Source organism: Nothobranchius furzeri, chromosome 14 (genome assembly GCF_043380555.1).
Source record: "Nothobranchius furzeri strain GRZ-AD chromosome 14, NfurGRZ-RIMD1, whole genome shotgun sequence".
NCBI lineage: Eukaryota > Metazoa > Chordata > Actinopteri > Cyprinodontiformes > Nothobranchiidae > Nothobranchius > Nothobranchius furzeri.
In genome coordinates this window covers 61,206,457-61,227,980 of record NC_091754.1, presented here as the reverse complement: position 1 = coordinate 61,227,980, position 21,524 = coordinate 61,206,457, and the positions used below count along the sequence as shown (strand labels likewise).

At 42.6% G+C, this 21,524-nt stretch overlaps 1 protein-coding gene across 10 annotated transcripts in view; it reads left to right on the top strand.

The window, feature by feature from the left end:
* The first annotated feature begins 493 nt into the window (after nucleotides 1–493).
* The window catches only part of mark2b (MAP/microtubule affinity-regulating kinase 2b), a 62,651-nt gene continuing 41,620 nt past the window's right edge, over nucleotides 494–21,524 (top strand). For all 10 annotated transcript variants that reach the window (XM_015946570.3, XM_015946569.3, XM_015946568.3 and 7 more), the window contains exon 1: nucleotides 494–777. In XM_015946570.3, coding sequence (XP_015802056.3) covers nucleotides 727–777 — 51 coding nt within the window. In that variant the 5' untranslated portion in view covers nucleotides 494–726. The remainder of the gene's footprint in view (nucleotides 778–21,524) is intronic.

The following is a 21,524-nucleotide window of genomic DNA, read 5'->3' as shown; positions in this document are numbered from 1 at the left end:
CACGCAACGTCAGAAAGAGCACCGGTAATTTGCGTGGATTTGGGAGCTTTTTTGCGGGCTGCTCTTTGGCACTCGCCGCCACTGCGTCGCTGGATGAGAAGCTAAACGTTGCCTTAACCACTCGAGCTAACCAGCTAGCAGCAGCAGCGCTACATTTTAATTTTTCACCTGCCATGTTACCGTTTCACACGCTTTCGTTTTAGGGATCCTCTGCCAGGAATCTCTTAGAGGAAGTATTTTTGGGTCGCTTCGTTTGAGTTGGAAGGGTCAAGACTTGTCCGGGAATAAGTTTGGCCCGAAAGTTTTGTAGCCCTCGGAGCTGCCTGGTATCTGCTTCAACACAACCGTTGTTCCAACTTTTTTTTTCTAGCTAGCTCAGGCAGCTAGCTGGCCCAAACGTAACAGAACCTGGCTGTAACCCCCGCCGTCCTCGATGTTACTCGCTGCTCACGACCAGTCGACACTCGTTTGGACCTGAATGTCTTCACTTCTGGCTGAAGAAATTACATTTCCCGTGTTGCGCTTGTTGACAAACATGGGACGTGCAGTAGCTAGCTTCTAGCCGCCGATGTGGGATCCAACTTGTTGATTCGACGGGGGTATTTGGTCGTGACGCCGGCTGGAAGTTACCCTCCACCACCATCTGTTTTTAAATGATCGAGACACACTGACTGGTCGACCTCGCCTCGCAGTTTCTTCACCATTTTTGTCCGCAAGTCTTTAAAAATGTCAACAAGGCCCTCACAGGGACCGGTTATTGAGATTACAACAGGGCAGGTAAGACCGATCTCCACCGCGATGCTCATTGCTCTTAAACACTCGCTGCCCTCTTTCTGCATTTGTTGTCTTTGCCACACAGCAATGATTCACCAGCTTGCCTACGCAATTACTCTGGATTTCCCACTCCCTGTAGCACAGCGGAGCAAATTTAGGTTTCTGTTTAGTCTGCGTTTCAACGCATGTCCTCCTACTTGACTTTGTCACTTTGGAATAAGATGGATCAGCTGTAGAGATGTTCAGAAACTGCACAGTGGTTTGGTTTGGTGTGGTGGATCTTTCACGTGCGCCATTCATTCAATGTGCGGTGGAAGAAGGGATCAGGAAAAGTTTGCCCCAGCAGTGCCATGGCTATCTGATAAGAAGAAGAATTTAATTTATTGTTTGCACAGGGCAGTGTTTACTCAGTATTGCTCACCAGGAACTAGTTTGTTGTTATGTTGGTGGGCCTTTAGTGACTAAGGGTCAGGAACCAACTTAGAATAATATGAGTTTAAGTTGATAAAAGAACAAAGGCTGCTTTGAACGTATTAATTTACATTGCAGTGATCATTTCGTGGTTTTATACAGGTGGAGGAAGTCATAGCAAACTCCATAACAATAATCTTTATCCTATCATGTAAAACAATGCCAAGTTCCTTTTTCTTGAGCCCAGCGGTTCCTGAAAGCGTTAATAATACGACTTTATTTACAAAAGATTTAAAGAAGCAAAAAAATAAATAAATCTATAAATCAATTACAAAAACTCACTAGAGGACTGCTAAAGACTCGTGTTTCCAAGTACACAATCTGACACAGTAATACCATGTTACGGGAAGACAAAACACTCACATGAAAGCTATTACATTCTTTTATTTAACACTTCAATTATTTTTAGACAAACGCCACATTTTATTTGTTAAAGTTTTTTTTGGCTAAATGCTAGCCTAATAAGCTAGTTTATTGTAAGATGATGAAACACAAGCTAACACCTAAACTGAATGTTAAAGAGCAAGTCACCCCCAAATCAACTATTTTTTTCTGATTAACTATATAAATGCATGTCTAATCGTGCTGCAGACACGTGTAGACAATAGTTTTGCACTTTAGTGCATTTTAGTTCAAATTTAAATTTTCTGTCTGAAACTCAGTGTTGTGCCGTTGTCGGGTAAAAACTCTTCACTGCATTTGAATTTAAATCTGCCACCGCTATTGGCTAAGAGGTATGCTATGATGTAAACTGGTACATTATGATGTCACAATGTCGTGAGTGTGTGTATTTGTTAGCGGCTCCACCCTCTCGGTCTGCTAGGCAACAGCATTTGTTGCATTTTTCAAACATGAAGTGGGAGTGAAGTACGCTTCCTGTAGGGGGTGACTTGCTCTTTAAGTAAACATAAAAAGCTGTTTTTAATGTTTTTTTCTACCTGAAGTGAGAAATTAAAAATATTGAATATTATCAGGGTATGTTTTATTACTCAGCCACTCGATCTGATATTCAATCCCGTGTTGTTTGTTGGTAACCCTTGACATGTTCCTATAGTAAACAAATATGTAACAGAATGATAATGGTCTGCAGAACAAAAACTCAACACACAGCATTGAAGGTGTGGAACACTGAAAACCAGTTTTAAATATGATTTCTGATTATAATCGGTCCCTCTGAGTTTTTTCATGCAGGCTGAACATGAAAATAGTCTCCTACACCTATCTCCTGCTTTAGCTTCTGATAGAAAATAGTACGATTTGATGGTGGTGATGATGGTGATAAAGTGATGACGATCTACCAAAGCTCGAAGACCGTAGAACCGTCTATTTGGCGTTCTATCCCCTGTGCCATTATTTCTGGATGCTTCTATGGGCACATGTTTTTTCCTCAGCCGAGTCACGCTATTTGCAAGTCTGCTTCTGTTGGCACGGCGGACACAGTGATGAACCAATCAGAGCAAGTTTAGGGCAGCATGTTGGTTTGTTTAGCTGGGGTGCTTGGTAGAAAATAATCTAATAACTGATGCATTAAGATGCAAAAATAAACAATTCTAAATCTTTGAAGAGGCACACCAAAATCGATTATAGCAGCTAGCCACTAGCATTAGCCGCTAGCTTGCTCCGTCTCTTAGCGGCATTACATGTATTCTCACGCGTCTGCTCCATCAGGGAACCTCTGGGTCAATGTTCTGCTCTAAACTTTGCATTTGGCTATTTGGGAGCGCTTGTGTGTGTGTTTTAGTGAGCCTCGTCATCATGGCTGCCGACCAGAGCTTTGTGTATGCCAGACCCATCGCCCGTGTAGACAGGAAACTGCTACGGAGAGCCGTGAGGCACAAATCGAGTGTAATAGGGAGTGTAATCCAGAGAAGAGCCATGAGATATGGATACATTATCATTTCAGCTTAATATGATAGATTTTTTTTATGGACAAGAAATAATTACTGGTAATATTGTGGGTGAAAGGATATAAGCCTCCTCTAGATAGAGTTTAAATAATTTTACATTAATTATAAATATTTAATTAAATTAAAGTTTCTGTGAGACATTTGAGACTGTATCTTTAGCTCTCAGCTGCGGATAGATAGATAGATAGATATTGGAATTGTAAGATTTTTATCCTACTTTCTGTGAATTGGTGTACTTTTAAATGTAAGTATTTTACTGGTAAATAACATCTAAAATGGCTGAATTGTTGAAAATGAAAAATTGTGACTAAATCTGATTGTTATTTTGCAAAAACAAAATCATTTTTTCACCATATTGCCCACCCCTGAGTGAAACTGTAGGATTTGAAAAGCCTGACAGAACCACGTCACACCGTCACGTAACATTCATGGACTCACCCATCTTGGCCTGCGACGGGGAAGCCTGCTGTTGGTTAAGCGTACAGGAAACCGCAGAGAACTTCTCGACTAGTTGCAGCAAACCGTTAGCATTAGCAACTCCACCATGCAGCATAACTCCTCCAGGCTTGTTATTTATGGAGATAAACAACAATGCTGCAAACGGAGCAAGCAGTAGAGTCGTGTTGCTGTTAACTAATCAGAGACAAGATGTCCCAATATCAGGAAATAAGATGCCAAACCCTGCTATCTGAACTACTTTCTCCTCTAGCTGACCTTTACTTCCTGATGCAGATGCACCCCCCCCCCAAGAGTACCAGCTACAAAACATTCATTCCTACTAGACTCCACTGCAAATGTATTAAATGAGTGTTCCACGCCTTTAAGGCGGTGTTGTTTTGTCAGATTTTTTTTCTAGCAAAATGAAAGATTATTATAGTGACATTTGAATGTTATGAGGGTTATTTTTCAATGTAAAAAATTTGCCTGGGGCTCTTATTGTGAAGGTGTATTAAAGGAAGCTGTGTGTGATGAACCTGAAATAACTGTGCAGTCAGCCAATCAGAAGAGTCCTTGTTGGTTGTGATGTGCAGGGTCAAAGCAGGAGTTCTGTTATCTGTTGCTGCCCTGATCGGTCTGCATGAGTCAAAGCGAGCGTGTTGGCACGCCAAACAGCACCAGTCATGACCTCCGTTGTGCCGTAAACGTATGTAGATATGTGGGTGTAACCCCACGCTTAGGTCACATGGGGTTACCATCATGGACACTCAAGCCAATATAACTGATAACGTTATGGGTGCTGAGTCCTAGCAGTCTGACACCCTCACAGAAAAGCAGCAGCGACATGTTTTTCTACGCGGGGTAGAAGACAAACTTGCACCAACAAATTAGTTTTAATTACTGAATTCAGGTCACGGGTCAAAACAATAACAAAGCCTTTTAGCTCAAATGAAATGTAGCATCCTCTAGTGAGACAGGTAAATAATGGCTCCAGGTAATCAGTGTGCACCTGCGCTCGTAACAGAAAACAGATTACACACACGTGATGTTTTATGATTTAATGGACTCGATATGTTCTTTCTTTTAGATTATTTTCTGTGTTGCTGATGAAAGCTTTGGTAATTCACAGAAACATCAAAATCTTGTTTATTTTAAAGGTAAAATCTTTCAAAATAAAGTGGAGCTTCAGAAAAGTGAAAAGGTTTGATAACCAGTGGGTTCAAAAGCTAATCCACCTGTTAAGAATAATCTCATTAAATAATCTGATCATCTGCATTAACAATAAGGCAAGTACAATCAGTACTAAGTAATAATGCATTGAACTTATATGGCGCTTTTCTAGACACCCAAAGACGCTTTCACACACTCTCACATTCACACACTGCTAGTGATGGTAAGCTACTTGTAGCCACAGCCGCCCTGGGGAGGTCTGACAGAGGCGAGGCTGCCATTTGGCGCCGTCGGCCCCTCTGACCACCGCTAACACAGGCAAGCTGGGTGAAGTGTCTTGCCCAAGGACACAACAGCAGGATACCCGTGGCGGGAGCTGGAATCGCACCCATGACCCTCCGATCATGAGGCAACCCGCTCTACCACCTGAGCTACTGCTGCCCCAAAGTGTGTTTAATAATAAAAAAACAGGTTTTGTTTGTTATTAATACGTTTTTGTCTATTCTCCTGCCTCAAAAATCCCTCTCGACAGACATGCTACAGCTCTGTTTCTGCATAGTTTGGGTTTCACGGCTAAAGCAAAAGGTTAGCAGACCACCTGGGAGCTTCACGTCCAATAAAGTGTTTGAGCCGTCTGCTTTGGAGAGAATAAATCTGCATGTAGCTAATGTAGCCCGCTAATTCTATGTTGAGCTGTCCAGGAGAAATGTGACTTGTCAGACGTCTCCAGAGCTGCTTGTTAATCTGTCACCCCACCGTGGAAACATGACGGTTAATTAACCATCTGACAGGGTCTTACTAAACCAGTCTTTGTGTATTTACATATAAAGGTGGTGGATGAGAGGTATTTTCCCGATACACGCTACATGAACACCTGCGATTCTTCAGCAGCCCGTATTATCACCAGAACCCCTTCCTTCCACCACATCACCCCGGTTCTCCAGCAGCTTCACTGGCTCCCAGTTAAATTCAGGTCCATCTTCAAAATTCTCCTCCATACCTTCAAAGCAATCCACAACCTCTCTCCTCCATATATCTCAGACCTTATAAGTATTCACACCCCGTCCCGTTCACTCGGATCTTCTTCTTCCATCCATCTTGCGGTTCCTTCTGCCCGTGTCGCTACCATGGGGAGCAGAGCTTTCAGCCGCTCTGCTCCCCGTCTCTGGAACTCACTTCCTCCAGACATCAGGAACATTGACAGTTTTACCCTTTTCCAATCAAAACTCAAAACACACATGTTAAAATCTGCCTACAACCTCTGATTTTATTGAACTGTTTCTCTCTTTGTTCTTTCTGGTTTGGGTTTTATTATTGTTTTGTTGTATTTTATCACGTGTTTTCTGTAAAGTGACCTTGGGTGTTCTGAAAGGTGCTTTTAAATAAAATGTATTGTTATTATTATTATTCATAATTGTCAAATATAACAGCAGCTAATCGGCGATTAATAAGTCCTTTTCTTATGCAACGTTTTTGTGCTCGTTAGTATTCTAAACACATCAGAGCTCATCTCACAGCACCCGGTGAGGATTTCCAACCAGACCAAAACAAGACGTTTTGGGTCGTCGTATGGTCCTAACTGGGTTTGTAGGTAAAAGGTCATGGATGGTGCTTCCACACACAAACGGGCTGTTTCTAAAGGCCACATATAGCAGGCTTTTGGTGTCAGGTCTCATGATACAAGACAAAATGGCACCGGACATGAGGCCGAGTGTTGACGCGACTCTGAGGTCCTGTCACACACTGGGGTATATATATTCTGATCGGATCAGCTGGCGTGTGTGAAACAGATATTCTCTGTTGCTCGGCTTGAATTAGGTCTGTACGAGAGCCGTTGGTGTTGCGATGATTTATTCTACCAGTTCTACACATAACTATTGGTTCATCTTTGAGTTAATGTTTGTAGGACTCTTTGGGGAGGGGGGTTGTAGAGTAAAAGTTAAGGTGGAAGACTGCCTACTGTCCTGTTGTCATTGTCTTTTTCACACTTGAGAAGTGACTTGTTTTCGTTGGTGTGAAACCTGCTCAGTGGCTTAAAGACAGAAGAAACAGTAAACCTGTAAATGTACAGGAACGACAGCTTTATGGGAAACCAGTCATGATCTTGTACTCGGTACGATGGTGGTGTGGTGTTTTCTAACAGGTTTGCTCTGTTTGTCCACTTCCCCAGGCACTACTGTATAATTTCCTCTTTTACACCATTCCCTTTCGATTCATAAATCCGTGCTTTCTGACACACAAGCAGCTAGAAATACTGGTGTGTCTTATAAGAGTCGGTCTTTGAAGTCCTTGTTTGGGCAGTGGCCCATAGCTGAACAAACCAGTTCATCCTCTTGTTGAAGTCTGACGGAGACGATGTGAGATGTTTTGATTAACGCAGGAGCCATGTTGAGAAACACGTGTTGAAGAAGTGATTTTTTGTGTTTATATTGTTTTTTCTGAGTTAATGTAAGAAACTACATAAAAAAACAAAACATGAATCAAATATGTCCTTATTTTATGTTATAAACGGACTGAGTCGTGTTGAGCCACCTCTTTAAATTAGAATGGAAAGGTATACGTGAAGTTGGGGCTGGGCAACAAATCAAAAATTTATCGTTATCGGAATTTCAGACTCTTGTGGAGAATTTTTCCCACGTCAATAAATTTGATAATAAAAAAGAAAAGTTGTGTGTAGGTTGGCGACATTCATGTCCCTTTAAGAAGCTGTAGCACCTGAGTCACGTAAAAATGTGACTCAACGTGTAACACACGTGACAGCCCCATCTAGTGGACGACTTGTTTCTGCGCATACCCGTAGTTATTGTCCATTTATCGTTATCGAGGTGAAATCCTCAATATATTGTCATATTGATTTTAGGCCATAATGCCCAGCTCAACATGATGTTTCCCTCAAATAAACACACAAATGAGATATTTACTTTGACTATTTGGATTCCATTTTGACCTATTTTTCCTCCAAACCAAATAATAATGCCTAAGTTTTGACTTTGATGACTACTATACTGACAGTTAGGAAGGCCCTGACACTGATCAGTCAGTTAAGCCTAAGAAAATGACAAATGTTCCCGACATTCAGTGACCCTGAGCATGTGCTCTGTGTGGCTTATGTAGCCTAGGGGCTACATCCGCTCCGTCTGCCCTAAAAGTCAACAAAAACCTTTATTTCCACCAAAACAACGAGTTAGTCATCTGGGAATTTTGACCAAAAAAGGTTGGGATCTGAGTTTGGTGACGATGTAACAAAAACTAGTTTTGTTTTCATGTTTTTGCGGAAGATACTAATAATAATATAGCTGCACAAGGGGATCTCATTTTCTGCTGTATATCTATTAGGGTTGTCACGGTATGAAAATTTAACCTCACGGTTATTGTGACCAAAATTATCACGGTTTTCGGTATTATCGCGGTATTTTTTAAACGGTGTTGCATATGTTCAGAAAGCATTGATAGTCCTGTTCTACACAAACTGAAATAGTTATGAAAAGGTTTAACAGTGTTTATTAAACCTAAAATAACACAAAGCCTTAGCAAAAGTGCAACTTTTCACAAGTAAAGGGACAAATAGCTTATTTTTCTGGAACTTGTTACAGTAGTCAGTGCAGGTTTAAATGATACAAATCCAAACATTCAAAACATAAACAATATGTAAACAAATCAAAGAAACACCACTTGTTTTCTCATATACTTGTTTTCTTCATTATCAAAATGAAAATCTAAAACTCCAGTCCACACTTGACTTGAGCACTGTACAAGTCAACCTTAAAAAATATGTATTTAAAATAAATATCCACTTTAAACAAATTACTAAAATAACTACTACACTATGTAATCAAATCCAAATGTTCAAGTATAAATGGCATTGAATAAGTAAACAAATCCATGACAAGGAACTAATTGTATATTTCTCTTCATCATCAACAAATAAGATGCTTCATCCAGCAACAGGGTGTCCGTGACACGGTTTAAATGCTGCCAGAGGACGCTGCGGCTGCAGTATATAGTGACTCGTTGCATTCTCCCTCAACCAAAAGTCCTCACGTCATGCATTTCAGCTAAAATGCTAATGTTAACTTACCTTGCACTGGCTGTAGAGACGTGGGTGATCGTCACGCAGATGTGCCATTAGATTCGAAGTGTTGCTGCCTTCTGCAGACACTTGTTTCCTGCACGTTCTGCAAACGGGATAGCCGTCTTCTATTAACTGTCCCTCAGCACTTTTCAGAAATCCCAAATATGCCCATACTTCCGATTTAGTCTTCTTTGAGGGCTGATGGATGTCCTGGGCGCTGCCGTCTCCTCCTTTGGCCATTATTTCAGCTTCAAAGTTTTGGTTGCAAACTAAAAAGTGCGCACCGCGGGAACTTCAGCTGAAGCGACGGTGGCTGGTAAGGGTCATCGCGCCGAAACCGCGGCCACGGTAAACCCACCGAGATAATATAGTTTTTTAAAAACTGGACGGTTATTTTTATTGTCAACTTTTTTACCGGGGTTTACCGCTATACCGGTTACCGTGACAACCCTAATATCTATATCATTGTTTTTTTGTTGCCCAGTATGATGTCAAGGTTTGTAGCTCTGTTGCCTCACAGCAAGAAGGTTGCAGGTTCAAATACCAGCTGCAGCGTTTCTGCATAGAGCTGGCATGTTCTTTCCATGCATGCATGGGTTTTCTCTGGGTTCTCCAGTTTGGATAAAAGCGTTTGTAAAATAATAAATAAACATGAAACATTAAAATAGGGTTGTCACGGTGTGAAAACGTGACCTCACGGTTATTGTGACCAAAATTACCACGGTTTTCGGTATTATCGCGGTATTTTTTTTAAACGTGTTACATCTTCACACAATTAAATAAACCCTGTATATCAGGAAATCTTGTCCTAGTTTGTGTCTAAATTTTGCCTAAAATGTGTTATTTTGTAATTATGTTGTTTATTTGTTTACATTTTTTCCCTTTAGTCTTTAAAATACCAATATTTGCCCATAAATTCTTATTTTTTGTCTGTTTGATGTCATCATTTTAAAAATATTAGACCAGATGATACTCAGTACTCAAGTAGCCTTCTAATCAGATACTTTTTTACCCTTACTTGAGTAATAAACTCTATATCAGGAAAATATTGTCCTCGGTTTGTGTCCTTCCAGTGAGCTTTGCAGATGTGGGAAAATGTCATCAGGCAGTAATCGTTGTTAAATTCATAATTATTCTCGGAGAGAGACCAACTCTTATCTGCCCCTGGGAGCCCCGTAATGCATAGCGTCATTTCAACATGGGGGTGTCCGCGACACGGTTTATATGCAGGTAGCGGCGCTGCGGCTGCTTTATATAGCGACTCGTTGCATTCTCCCTCAACCCAAATCCTCGGATCACGCATTTTAGCTAAAACGCTAACGTTAGCTTGCCTTGCGTTGACTGTAGAGTTGTGGGTGATGGTCACGCAGATGTGTCATGAGATTTGAAGCGTTGCTGCCTTTCACAGACACTTTTTCTGCACGTGCTGCAAACAGGATAGCCGTCTTCTATCAGCTGTCCCTCGGCATTCTTCAGATATCCAAAAGATGCCCGTACTTCCCACTTTGTCTTCTTTGAGGGATAATAAATGTCCTGAGCACTGCTGTCTCCTCCTCTGGCCATTATTTCAGCTTTAGCTTCAAGAAAGTTTTGGTTGTAAACAACAAAGTGCGCATGTGCCGCCGGCAACTTCAGCAGATGATACGGTGGCTGGTAAGGGTCACCGCGCCTACACCGCAGCCACGGTAATCCACCGAGATAATATATGTTTTTAAAAACAAGGCGGTTATTATTATTGTCAACTTTTTTACCGGGGTTTACCGCTATACCGGTTACCGTGACAACCCTACATTAAAAAGCCATAGAAAGTAAAATGAGACATAAGCCTAAAGGATGAAGTTGAGTTTGTAGCTTTGTACTTGTTATTTTTAACGGGAGACATGGCAAATGTCTCTATGAAGATTGCATTGTAGTCACTTCTTGGACAAATAATCGTCCAGCAAAGTGTCATAAATATTAAACCCTAAGATAAATCTGTGTTTTATTATAAAATGTAAAAGCCTGAATTAATTTACTGTAAATCAGATGTTAAAAAACTGTTGCTGCAGAAATGTCTGAAATCACAATTTAGGTATTTTGTGCAAATAGTGGCTTTATTTTTCATTATCTTCATGTTTACATCACTGTTCATCTGTCACACCAATCAGTGGTTTTATGGAGGGCTTTTCAGGGGGAAGTGTCAAACAGAGCTGGTGACACAGAAACTATTCATATTAAAGAAGGATGATTTATTTTTCATTTCCTGACAAGGTTTTTGCCCAACAGCTACAATATCTGAGCTTTGTTTTATTTTAAGTTGCAAGTTTGTTCTCGTTAATGTTTGTTTCACTGGCATCCCATCAGTCCTGTAGCTCATCGTAGGTCTGAACTTTTCTAGGAATATTGCAGAGAAGCAACACAATGGTTCACATCCGATATCTTACTGACATTTTTCTCCAATAAACATCGTAGAGCCAGTGTTTCCTTTACATAGGCGTAGCGTGGCGGCCCGCCACGGCTGAAATCCCACCGCCACGCCTACAACATCCCAAGTTTTATTGATTTTTTTTTATTTTTTTCGCTGTTTCCAGAAGAAGCAGCGGGAACTACTCTGTTGTTGCTTGTGATCACAGCCGGCAGGCAGCAAGGAGGAGGAGGCAGAGCAGGGTGGTTACAGCTAGGGATGAGCGTACGGATAAAGCATTTTTGACGAATACGAGCATGAAACGAGTAAAACTCGTAAATATCTGTAATCGTGCTGAAGGAAAATCCTCATTGGGTAACTGACTGTCTTCACGCTCTGTGATTGGCCAGTCACATAGAGTGCCCGCCCCTCCCTACACACAAAACTCTGCAGCCAGGAGCTCAGTCAGCTCGGCCCATCCACGCACACACACAGACAGTATGTTCACTGTAATGCATCTTGATGTTCTTAACAAATAAATTAAATCAAAGATATTGGTCAATAATGCCAAATATGTAAATTTGTGTTTCAGTCATTTTTATACCGGCTTAAAAATACTTCATTAAGTCTACCAAGCCGGGGTGTAGAACGTGTTTAATAGGGCCAGCCCAGTAATGATCCTGGACCAAAATAAAGGGGGCAAAAAGTCAAATAAAGGGGGCAAAAGGAGATGTTTTTCCAGACGCCAAGAAAAACTAAATGCCAAATCCCCCCCCCCCCCCCCCCCCCCCCCCGCAAAGTGTGTCACCGAGAGTTTAAAACAAAAATTATTCTTGTGCAAAAATTGGTATATTCACCTTTAATACTAGTTATTAAAATGCAGCAGTTGCTGGATTGGTGGTGATCAAAGTGGAGTGCGTCAAATAAAACAATATTAACATAAAGGTGAGGTGTGCCATAACCCCCCCCCCACCACCACCACCACCATCACCACCACAGCTGGAAACATTCCTAGGGGAAACACTGGTAGAGCCAGACATCGTGTGAATGTAGCTGTTATTATTCACTGAGAGTAATGTGGCAAACACTTCAGATTTATACTATAAGTAGGTTGTTGTTGCCATGATTGCGTCAGCAGCAGCAAAATGACCACATTGCATTTTATAGACTTGTATGTTTAGGAGCCCACTCATACCATCTGGGCACATCTAATTCATGTGAATGCTAAATAACTTCCAATATAAGATTTAAGTAGAAGAAGAAGACGATCTTTTATATTAAAGCGATCATTGTTTATATCCATAAAGTCAAACAGAAGCGCTATAGTGACATTTGACCAGGAACTGACCCGAAACACCTGTTTGGTGCTTCTGATGATTATTTTCTAGCGGTGACCTCTCTGGTGGTCTTCATTAGTGAGCAGCACTGTGCTCACGGTACGGTCAGCTGACGTTGTTCTTAGTAGGCTTTCCACTGTTTGCTGCAGGAGATGAGATGAACGGTTGCACCGTCGTCTTCAGCAGCAGGTAGAGGTTTTCAAATAGCGCCTAAGCTAGCACAATGGAAGTACGTCACTTGGGGTTTAGAGTTGATGCTAATAGGTTTAATCCTAAATCGCTGTTATTTCAAATGTAAACAATATATGCTGCTAGTTTAGGAGGCTTTGCTGTGTTTAGGTGGACTGTTGACCTGCTTTATCGTTTGAACCCCTTTGATAAGGAAGCTTGGAAATGTTAGCTTTGTTGTTCATACGTTCACCAAAAACAGAAGAATTAACTGTGAGTTGGAGCTAGAAACTGCGGTAGACAGACATAAACAAACGTTGAGGTATTTCATATTTGTAATGATTTGATGATGTTAAACTGTTGTGTAGCCCCGTTTTATCATCCAGCTTTAGCTTTAGCTGCATTATAACAAATTATTTTCCCGTTTCCAATGTTTTAATGTGCTTCAGGTTTCTGTTTCAGTGACATGACCTGTAAAGCTCCTGGTTGTCGGAAACACTGTGTTCTGTGAGGGAAAATGGTGCATTTCCTGCCGTTCGTGGGACTGACGACTTGTGATTGTTGTCGCCACGCACTAATCAGACAAGCGGAGAAGTGTTGGCTTACAGGACCGAACCGAAGAGCTGCTGATGATGGGCGGACGATATTCATTTCAGCTGATTTTAGCAGGTCAGGTGTTTGGGTCCGTGTTTTCTGTCTGCTGGTGACACTGGTGCAGGACCTACAGATACTGTCAGAAAAACCGTGAACACCAGAAAAATCGATCTGGGTGGAGCAGTAGAAGATCAACAGATGTGCTTTTGGTCATTATGAACACTCTTCTCTTTCAGTATCTGGAGGGTTAGGGTTAAGCCGGGCGTACACTGTGCGACTTTTTCACTTTTTTGAGCCGATTTTCCAGTCGTGCGAGAATCCACGACATCGGGGCGAGTTTTGCGCCGAGCGGTCGTGTAGTGTACAGGGGGTTACGAGAGGCGATTAACACCACGTGACCAGCTGCCGATCAGCAGTCGTGAGGTCGCACGGACTTCTGGTGTGTTTAATATGAGGGTATCGCACTGTTGAAGCGGCGCTGCGAGCAGCTACGATCCAAAAAGTATCAGAACCGCTCACGGCGCATGCGCGCGCAATCCTGCATCAACGCCGGTCGCTCGCTATTTCCCTAATAACACACGCTGTTCGTTTTTGTTTCTACACGTTTTTTTACTCACAAAGATTGTCAAGAAAGCGTGTTTGTCGTGTTCGTGTCAAATTAAATTGATCACAAAACACAGATTTACTTTCTTTATTTCGTTTTCCTCATCCAACCCCCATGAATCCCTGTGTGTCCTCCTGCAGCACTCCCGAAGGACAACAGGCAAAACAAGACAAAAAAGTCTGACGTGTTGAGTAAAAACTGCTATTTTTAGCACATTTTTAGGGCCGACGTGTTGCTACCAGACGTACAGTGTGAGCACATGACTCGTGAGATCTGCCCTGCGAGGAAGTCGTACAGTTTGAGCTGAAGCTGAACGCTGCGAGTGAAAAAGTCGCACAGTGTACGCCTGGCTTTAGAAACATTCACCCGGATATAACGTTTGTGTGTAACCAGTGGGTTTTGGATGATAAATGCCATTTCAGGTCTTTTTGGACTTCAAGTTAACCAAATGCTTTTCACGCCAGCTCTTCTACACGTTTGTAGTTTAAAAATACGTGTTGCTAATTCTGTTAGTGTGTTTTTAATTAATGAGATTACTAACACCTACTGCTGTGAAACCCAGCCCTGACTAAAAACCCCACCACCACCTGTGCTCTGGCTCTATCTGCTGTCTCATGTTTGAATTATTCAGATACAAAGTGTTGATGCTTGTGTCTTTAATTTGAATCACCTTTGACCCATTAAACCTGCACCGTGGAGGCTTGCAGATGAAATAATGCTGTTCTGTGCCACGGCAGCAAAGACAAAGAAAACACAGTGTTGGTAATTTGAGTGTTGCTGGGCACGGGTTGGTGTTTTTCACCTGACACCTTGGGAGTGTGAAAGGAAGGCTGTGGCTTGCAGCAAGCTTATGAGCATGAAATCCTATATACATGAGAAAAGTTACTGAATGTGTGCGTAACCCGTCTCACCTTCATCTGGGGGTGAAGATTATTGTTGACCGCCTCCTTGGAGGAGTTTTCTGTGAGTGATCGATCAGTTACAGTTACAGTTGTCAGTTACTCCTCTGACCTTGACAAACTTGTCAGATGAACACAGACAATGCTAGCCAGAGCCCTAGCAACACAGAACAAACACAGAGAAGGTCACTCGCTCACGTTTACTCTCACTAACACACACACTCTCTTTTCCTTCATACACACTGCTACACACGGTTAAATATGAATTCGATCAGAGCTACGTTTTGATTGTGGGATACGTCAGAGGCAGGAGAGGGATTGGGTGTTTGTTGGGTTGTGTGGAGGAGTGCGGGGTGAAACAGGCCTTTCAGGTTCAGCGGAGGGGTAGGCGTGGCCGCCAACTGTAGACTGTTGATCTGAAGGGCTTGACGTCATCCAGGTGAAGGAACACACACTCCCCTTTGGTGTCTAACAGCACTCACTTGCTCAGTTTTGTCAGTTCTATATTGCACAAGGTTGAGAAAGTAGAATCTCTAATATCATATGAAAAACTTTATGACAGACATTTTGACGGGTGTTTGGAGTTTATTCAGACAAGCTGTTAGGCTTTCTGATGCCGATTGATTGGGATCAAGTCCACAGCTTGGTGCTGCCCCCTTAAAACCAATCCAGTGTTAAGATGACAGCATGTTGTTATGTTTGTTGCTTTTCCTTTTGCACAACCTGGCTTTTTAATGAAGTTCCTGTGTAAAAAGGCCTTCAGCTGATGACCCAGGTGGTTCACACCCAGGTCTTTTGCCTACTCAAATGTGGCAGTAAGAGGGAGCAGCCTATCTCTGAAACACTTGATCTTTTATTTTTATTTTATTTTTCTCCACCTTTAATTTGCATTGAAGAGAGTGGGTGTGTGGACACCTTCAGGAGAGGAGCGCTACGCCCCTAATCCAGAACCAGATGACACCAGAATGTCAAATACTTCATCTAGAATACCAGAGGGCTGCGGTGAGTCTGGGTGACGTGCTCTGCTCACCCACCTTGTGAAAGTTAGACGTGTTTACACCGGTAGTTCACGTGCACGGCGCACGCCCACAGAGGTGCGTCGCAGCAGAGCAAGAGAGCTCAAGGAAGTGCTATGTGGTTGGTCCCAGCCGTGAAACAAGAGTTCAGCTCCACACACACACACACACACACACACACCTTTCACAGCAAACTGAGACCCAGCGTGACACCACCTTGCTAAAGTAAGCGCCCTCTTACTTTACTTTGCCTCAGGTGGTGGCGAGTTTGTTCTGCTGCCACGACTCGAGCCTGGACCTTTTGCTCCCGTTGATGTTAAACTTAAAAGTTTCTCTGAAGCACCAGGATGTGTTCTCCCTCTCTTCTCCTGGTTCGCTGCATCAGAAGGTGAAAGTCCAGGCGGGGTACTTTTGGATCCACCCTGATTTTCTCCTGACCCAAAAGATTTAAATGAGCACTAATCAAAAGCAGCCATGTGGAGTTTTCTAATCTTAGTCACATTATGCGGATGTGATTACACATTAATTATTGCACCACACACTGCTGCTTTACAGATGGGAACGTAGCATGATTGTAGGACAGGAGGATATCTGTTCACAGCTCTGAGAGATGGAAGCAGTTCTCAGTTTCAGTGGTGACTTTGGTAAAACTGTATGACTGTTTAAAAGTTATTTATCCATCAAACCTGATTTGGTGAGGGTGCTTTATTGAAACGCTAGCTTTTGATGGTCCAGCTGTCGCAGCATCCCTGATGCAAGGAGACCGGAGTCGGAGGGGGCTGGAGGGTTTTAATCTTCTGGAGACAAAATCTATGAAAAGGTTGGTGGAAAACGTTTCTGAGCTTCTTAGTCTGCACACGAGAGAAACATCAGTGGGAAAGCCGTCTAACGTTGTAGCTAATGCACGGCTGGCCAACTTTGGTTGAAATTAGGTGTTTGACAGCTAACGTGTTAATTTCCCTTTGCTGTTATAATGAGAGGTAATACTCTAGAAGGGCTCTTGGGAAGACATAGCTAAGGGTTGTTTCTTTATTGGAGGATAGAAAGTGGGAGAACTGGTGATCCAAGACACAAAGAGAAGCAAGCATCAAGTCAGTTTTTACAAGCTAACGTTTGGAAGGTGTGTCGGTTCGTGAAACACACGGCCACAGCTGCTTAAAGCTAATTTTAGGTTTTGAATCAGCAGGTTTCTGAGCTGCGCCCTAATGTGTGTGATGAGAACGGCTCCCCATAGGTTGCAGCTTTGTTTGCAGGAATGCTTCCTTCATGTTTCCTCTTTACTTTAATGGAGTTGGAGAGTGTAATATGTGTTTGAATAATTTAACTTATTAATTTTTTAGTTCAGAATCATTACATAACCATATTGTCTGCGTAGGCTGTTGTTGCATTCGCTCATTTGGTCTCACAAAGAAATGCAACATTCAAAACTACATTTAAGCTAGTTTCTCAGTTATTACAGTCAGATTAACTTAAATAGTTTTGTCAAAACTGTTCTATAAGTGAGGGTTGGTGGTACAGCCACAACACTGTATGCATGTAGAATAAAATAGAATAGGCTTTATTGATCCAGCAGTGGAGACATTCATTCGTTAAGGCTGTTCACTTAGAGAACAGGAAATAACAAATAAAGGTAAACACACAAAGGCAGTCGGCTATAATGTAACCTTCAGCAGTTGAAAAAAATTCATAAAAAAGGAGTTTTCAAGAGGAAACAACATAAATGACACAGACATACAAATATACATCCAGGTATTTCACACTTAAGCCCCCTTCAGACAGGCCATGAAAAACGGAAATGTTCCGGACTCTGTCCGTAAGACCTTTGTGTCTGAATACAAACATCCGGATAACGTGTTCCAGAATTTAACCGGACAACGCCCCTAGTAACAGGTCCGGACTTGTTACGGACAGGGTGGCTGCTTCAGACTGGTACGGTAGAGTTCCGGACAAGGGGGAGGGGGAGGAGGAGGGGACCGGGGGACGCTGTGCGCACCTAGATAGCTCGCTCCTGTAGCATGCGGCGAACCACGGCAGCTCGCCTCCTACGGTACCGCCTAGATGCGCAACGGAGCGCTTCACACCGCTTCAGTGATTCCTTTAACCATTGAGCTTCATCATCCAGGTCTCTTATGCGTCTTCGTGAGCGCAGAATTACGCTTACGCGCCTCGTGATTTTTATCTTGAGAGGCGCTATAGAAATGATATTTTCTTCTTCTTCTTCTTAACATAAGTCCGATCCCCCAACCCCGCCGCCGCCGTCCGACATCTGGAACTTTTCCCTGCTGTGTGAACGCAGCCGAAAGGACAAGTTCCGGTACAAAAGTGGTGTGTCTGAAAACAGTTCCGGTTAAAAACCGGATTGAATTGTCCACAAATGTTCCAGAATGTCTATCTGAAAAGGGCGTTAGTGAATATAGCGCTGATGTTGGTGTGTAGGCGGATAATGCCAGTACCAGTTAAGCTGAGGAGTTATACACTCACTGCAGTGGGAGGGAGTGACCTACAGTAGCATTCTGTTTTACATCTTGGATGTCTCAATCTGCCTCTGAAGGAGCTGTCCATGGCCTCCACAGTGAGTTACAGTGGGTGGGAGGGGTTTCCCAATATGAAGTTCATCTTCACCAACATCCTCCTGTCATATACGTCCTCAGCTTCTTCTTCCGGCTCTTGAAGAGTACAGACGCTTTTTTCTCCTCTCCCTCCCTGCTCGTCCCAAGGCTCTCTGTCCTGTCTGCCTGTGCACGGCGCTTCTCTGCATTTCTTCTGGAAACTGGAAATGATTAAACATGGATCTGGTCAGTTGGTTTCTCAACGCGATTGACAAAATCTTTTCAACGATGAGAACGGGAGAAGGGACTCCCGGATGCCCCTCTGGGACAGAGCCAGCTGGGTATATCATGGACTCTGGAAACAGTGGAACTTGATCTCCCTCTCTCTACTGTCAGTAGAGGATTCTGAAGATGTCTGGATATTCGTCGTTTTGGTGTCGAGATTCCTGCTGTTTGGCCTGAGCGGCTACCTGGCGTACCGGGAAAATTGATGAGCTTCCAAGGAATATTGGCGTAATCCCGGAGCTCAGGGATGGAATGCATCGTGCTGTAAACTTACAAACTCATATAATTGTCGAGATGAGTCGTAAGCTTTGAACTTTGGCTGAGATTCAGGCTCTGGCACAGAAGGTTGATTCGATCAAGGAGAGAGTTGACGAATCAGCACGGATTGGAATAGTTTGATAACGCCATTATTGGATCTGGAGGGGTTGAAGACCGACAGAACTGTAAGGCAGAGAGGAAATCATCTCTGCCTGTGCCCAAAACAATTCTTGTTATCTGAATCTGGTGCCCTTGAAGCCTGTGAGGCTGAAGTGAAAACTCCCCTCAGAAGAAATGTGGAATGCTGCCGTTGCTATGGGAACCCTTTCTCCCTATCCCAGCCTGGGTGGGACTGTGACCGGTGAAGGCCGTGGAACCGTATCTAGGAGTCACTGTGCTCTCTAACCATTATCTCCCTTCCCTGTCCAAACGGACGTGATGAGCGCTGCTCTTGCGGCTGCACGCTCTGATGTGAGGACGGTCCCAACCTACCTGCCCACCTAGTGGACACTCATGTTGTGTATCGTCTGAAGTCTGTGTGCATTTCTGTCTGAGGTGTTTTTTTCATAGCAAAGCTATCCTCTCTGTCGGGGGTAACTCTGACGTGCCCTTTTTCCCCTCCCCCTGACTCTATCCTCACATAAACCCTCTTGATCTATAACGGTAGCGCGACTCGTGTTGCGAATGACCACGGTCACCAATTCTTGTTGTGTCTTTGTATGTATGTCTGATCTTGGAATTGTCTGTACTGAAACAATAGAATTTCCCTCTGGGATTAATAAAGTATTTTTGAATTGAATTGAATAGGGAGCCTAAGTCACGCCTATCTATTTCCGGCTCACGGGTCCCCAGAACGAAAAAATGAATGCAAGTCAACGGGGCTAAAAACGCTATTTTCTAATTCCACTTGTTTTGTGCCATGGATTTCTTATATAATGTCCGTGAACTTTAAAGACACATTTTGATACCAAGAAAGCGCTTATTTTCTAACAGGGGGAAACGTTATTTTAGGTTTTGTGTGAAAATAAGTCCAGGACTACAAATGTGCTTCACGAAAGTGACGTCATCGAACCAGACGCGGAGAAAGCTGAGGGAAAAGGGCTGCAAGTTCAGCGAACTTCCCACAGGAGGAAAGAACCACCATAAATCTGGTCATGTGGTGAGTAGCAGCTACGCTAGGGGAGAGGAGATTATGAGGTGATGTCACATATGCGACGTGCCGGTTTCTGGTGTGTAGTCATGCTGATTACGAACTTTTACAAGCTGATAAATCTCAAAGTACGTGACTGGCGTGGTCGAAACATCCATCATTACTTTTCATTTAAATTGCAGTACAACATATGTGTGATCCAGGGCGTAAGGCAGAGCAGGTTTGAAAATTGCGTTTTTAGCACCGTTGACTTGCGTTCATTTTTTCATTCTTCCATGGACCCATGAGCCGACCGGAAAGGGAGGAGACTTCCTATAGAATCCAGTGAGCAGCTCAGAACTAAGCCAGCTTTGTTAACTAGCTTGCTCAGTCTCTTCATATCAGTCAGAGCTGCAAATTTGTTAAATTTACACCCTCAAAACCAACATATAAACGAAAATGGTTTCAGCAATTTACTTTTTACAAAAGCTGTTATAAACACCCTTAGAGGAAGTTTTCATTTAGTAATCCTTTCAAAATAAAACAGCAGGAACCTGGGATCGCACAGTGGTTGTTTTTATTGGCAGGTGTTGTGCTAAAAATGTGTTCCTCTCTAGAAAACCATAGTTGTAGGTTAGTAAACTACTTTGTAGAGTACCGCCACCCAGTGGTTGTTTTCGCTGTGTCGCTACCAGATGCCAGTGGGCATTATTGACTAATATTAATTTTAATGGATCATTTGAAGTTTTGAAAATACTATACATTCCTTACTTGCAAGTTATTGTAATTGTTTAGTTTAGCAGTAGAACTCCGCAGTCTCATGTAACGTCCTTTTAGTGGAAAATTCTTTCCAAATGCTATTAGACGAGGATCAATTAGAGCTTGTTTTAATTGTTTTTACTTTAACATATCGGGGAAGTACAGGTAATGTGAAATCACATATTTGAGCTAATGAAAACTTGTTATGAATTGGCAAACATATTAAGTAGGTAAAATAAATATTAGTTTTTTCATCTTATGTCACAAACTCTGCTGCTGACTACAGAGTAACTAGTTTTTAGGTCATTGTTTCCACTGAGGGAAAAGCACGATTGCACTAAATTGTTATCCCCAGGTTGGGATGGATCTAAAGGCAAAAACATTTTGAATACAAAGTGTGTAACAGCTGCCAGGGAGCCATCAGTTTGTTTGGGCGCCAAGGTTGGCAGAGAAGTGACCATATTGTAATTGTTTTTGATTGCAGCGCTAATGAGTTGGTGTAATTATAGCCCTCCTTTCACCAACCGATAACACAAATAAATAATGTTTGCATAGTTGTAAGCAATATATATTTCCCTTTGTTTCCTGGTTCTCATGTTTACAATATTAAATTTAGGGTTAATTGTGTGTGTTCCTTCTACTGACTCCTAATTTTGATCCTTTTCCATCGGGAGTGATTTCTGACCAGTAAAGGTCAGCGATAATGAGGCC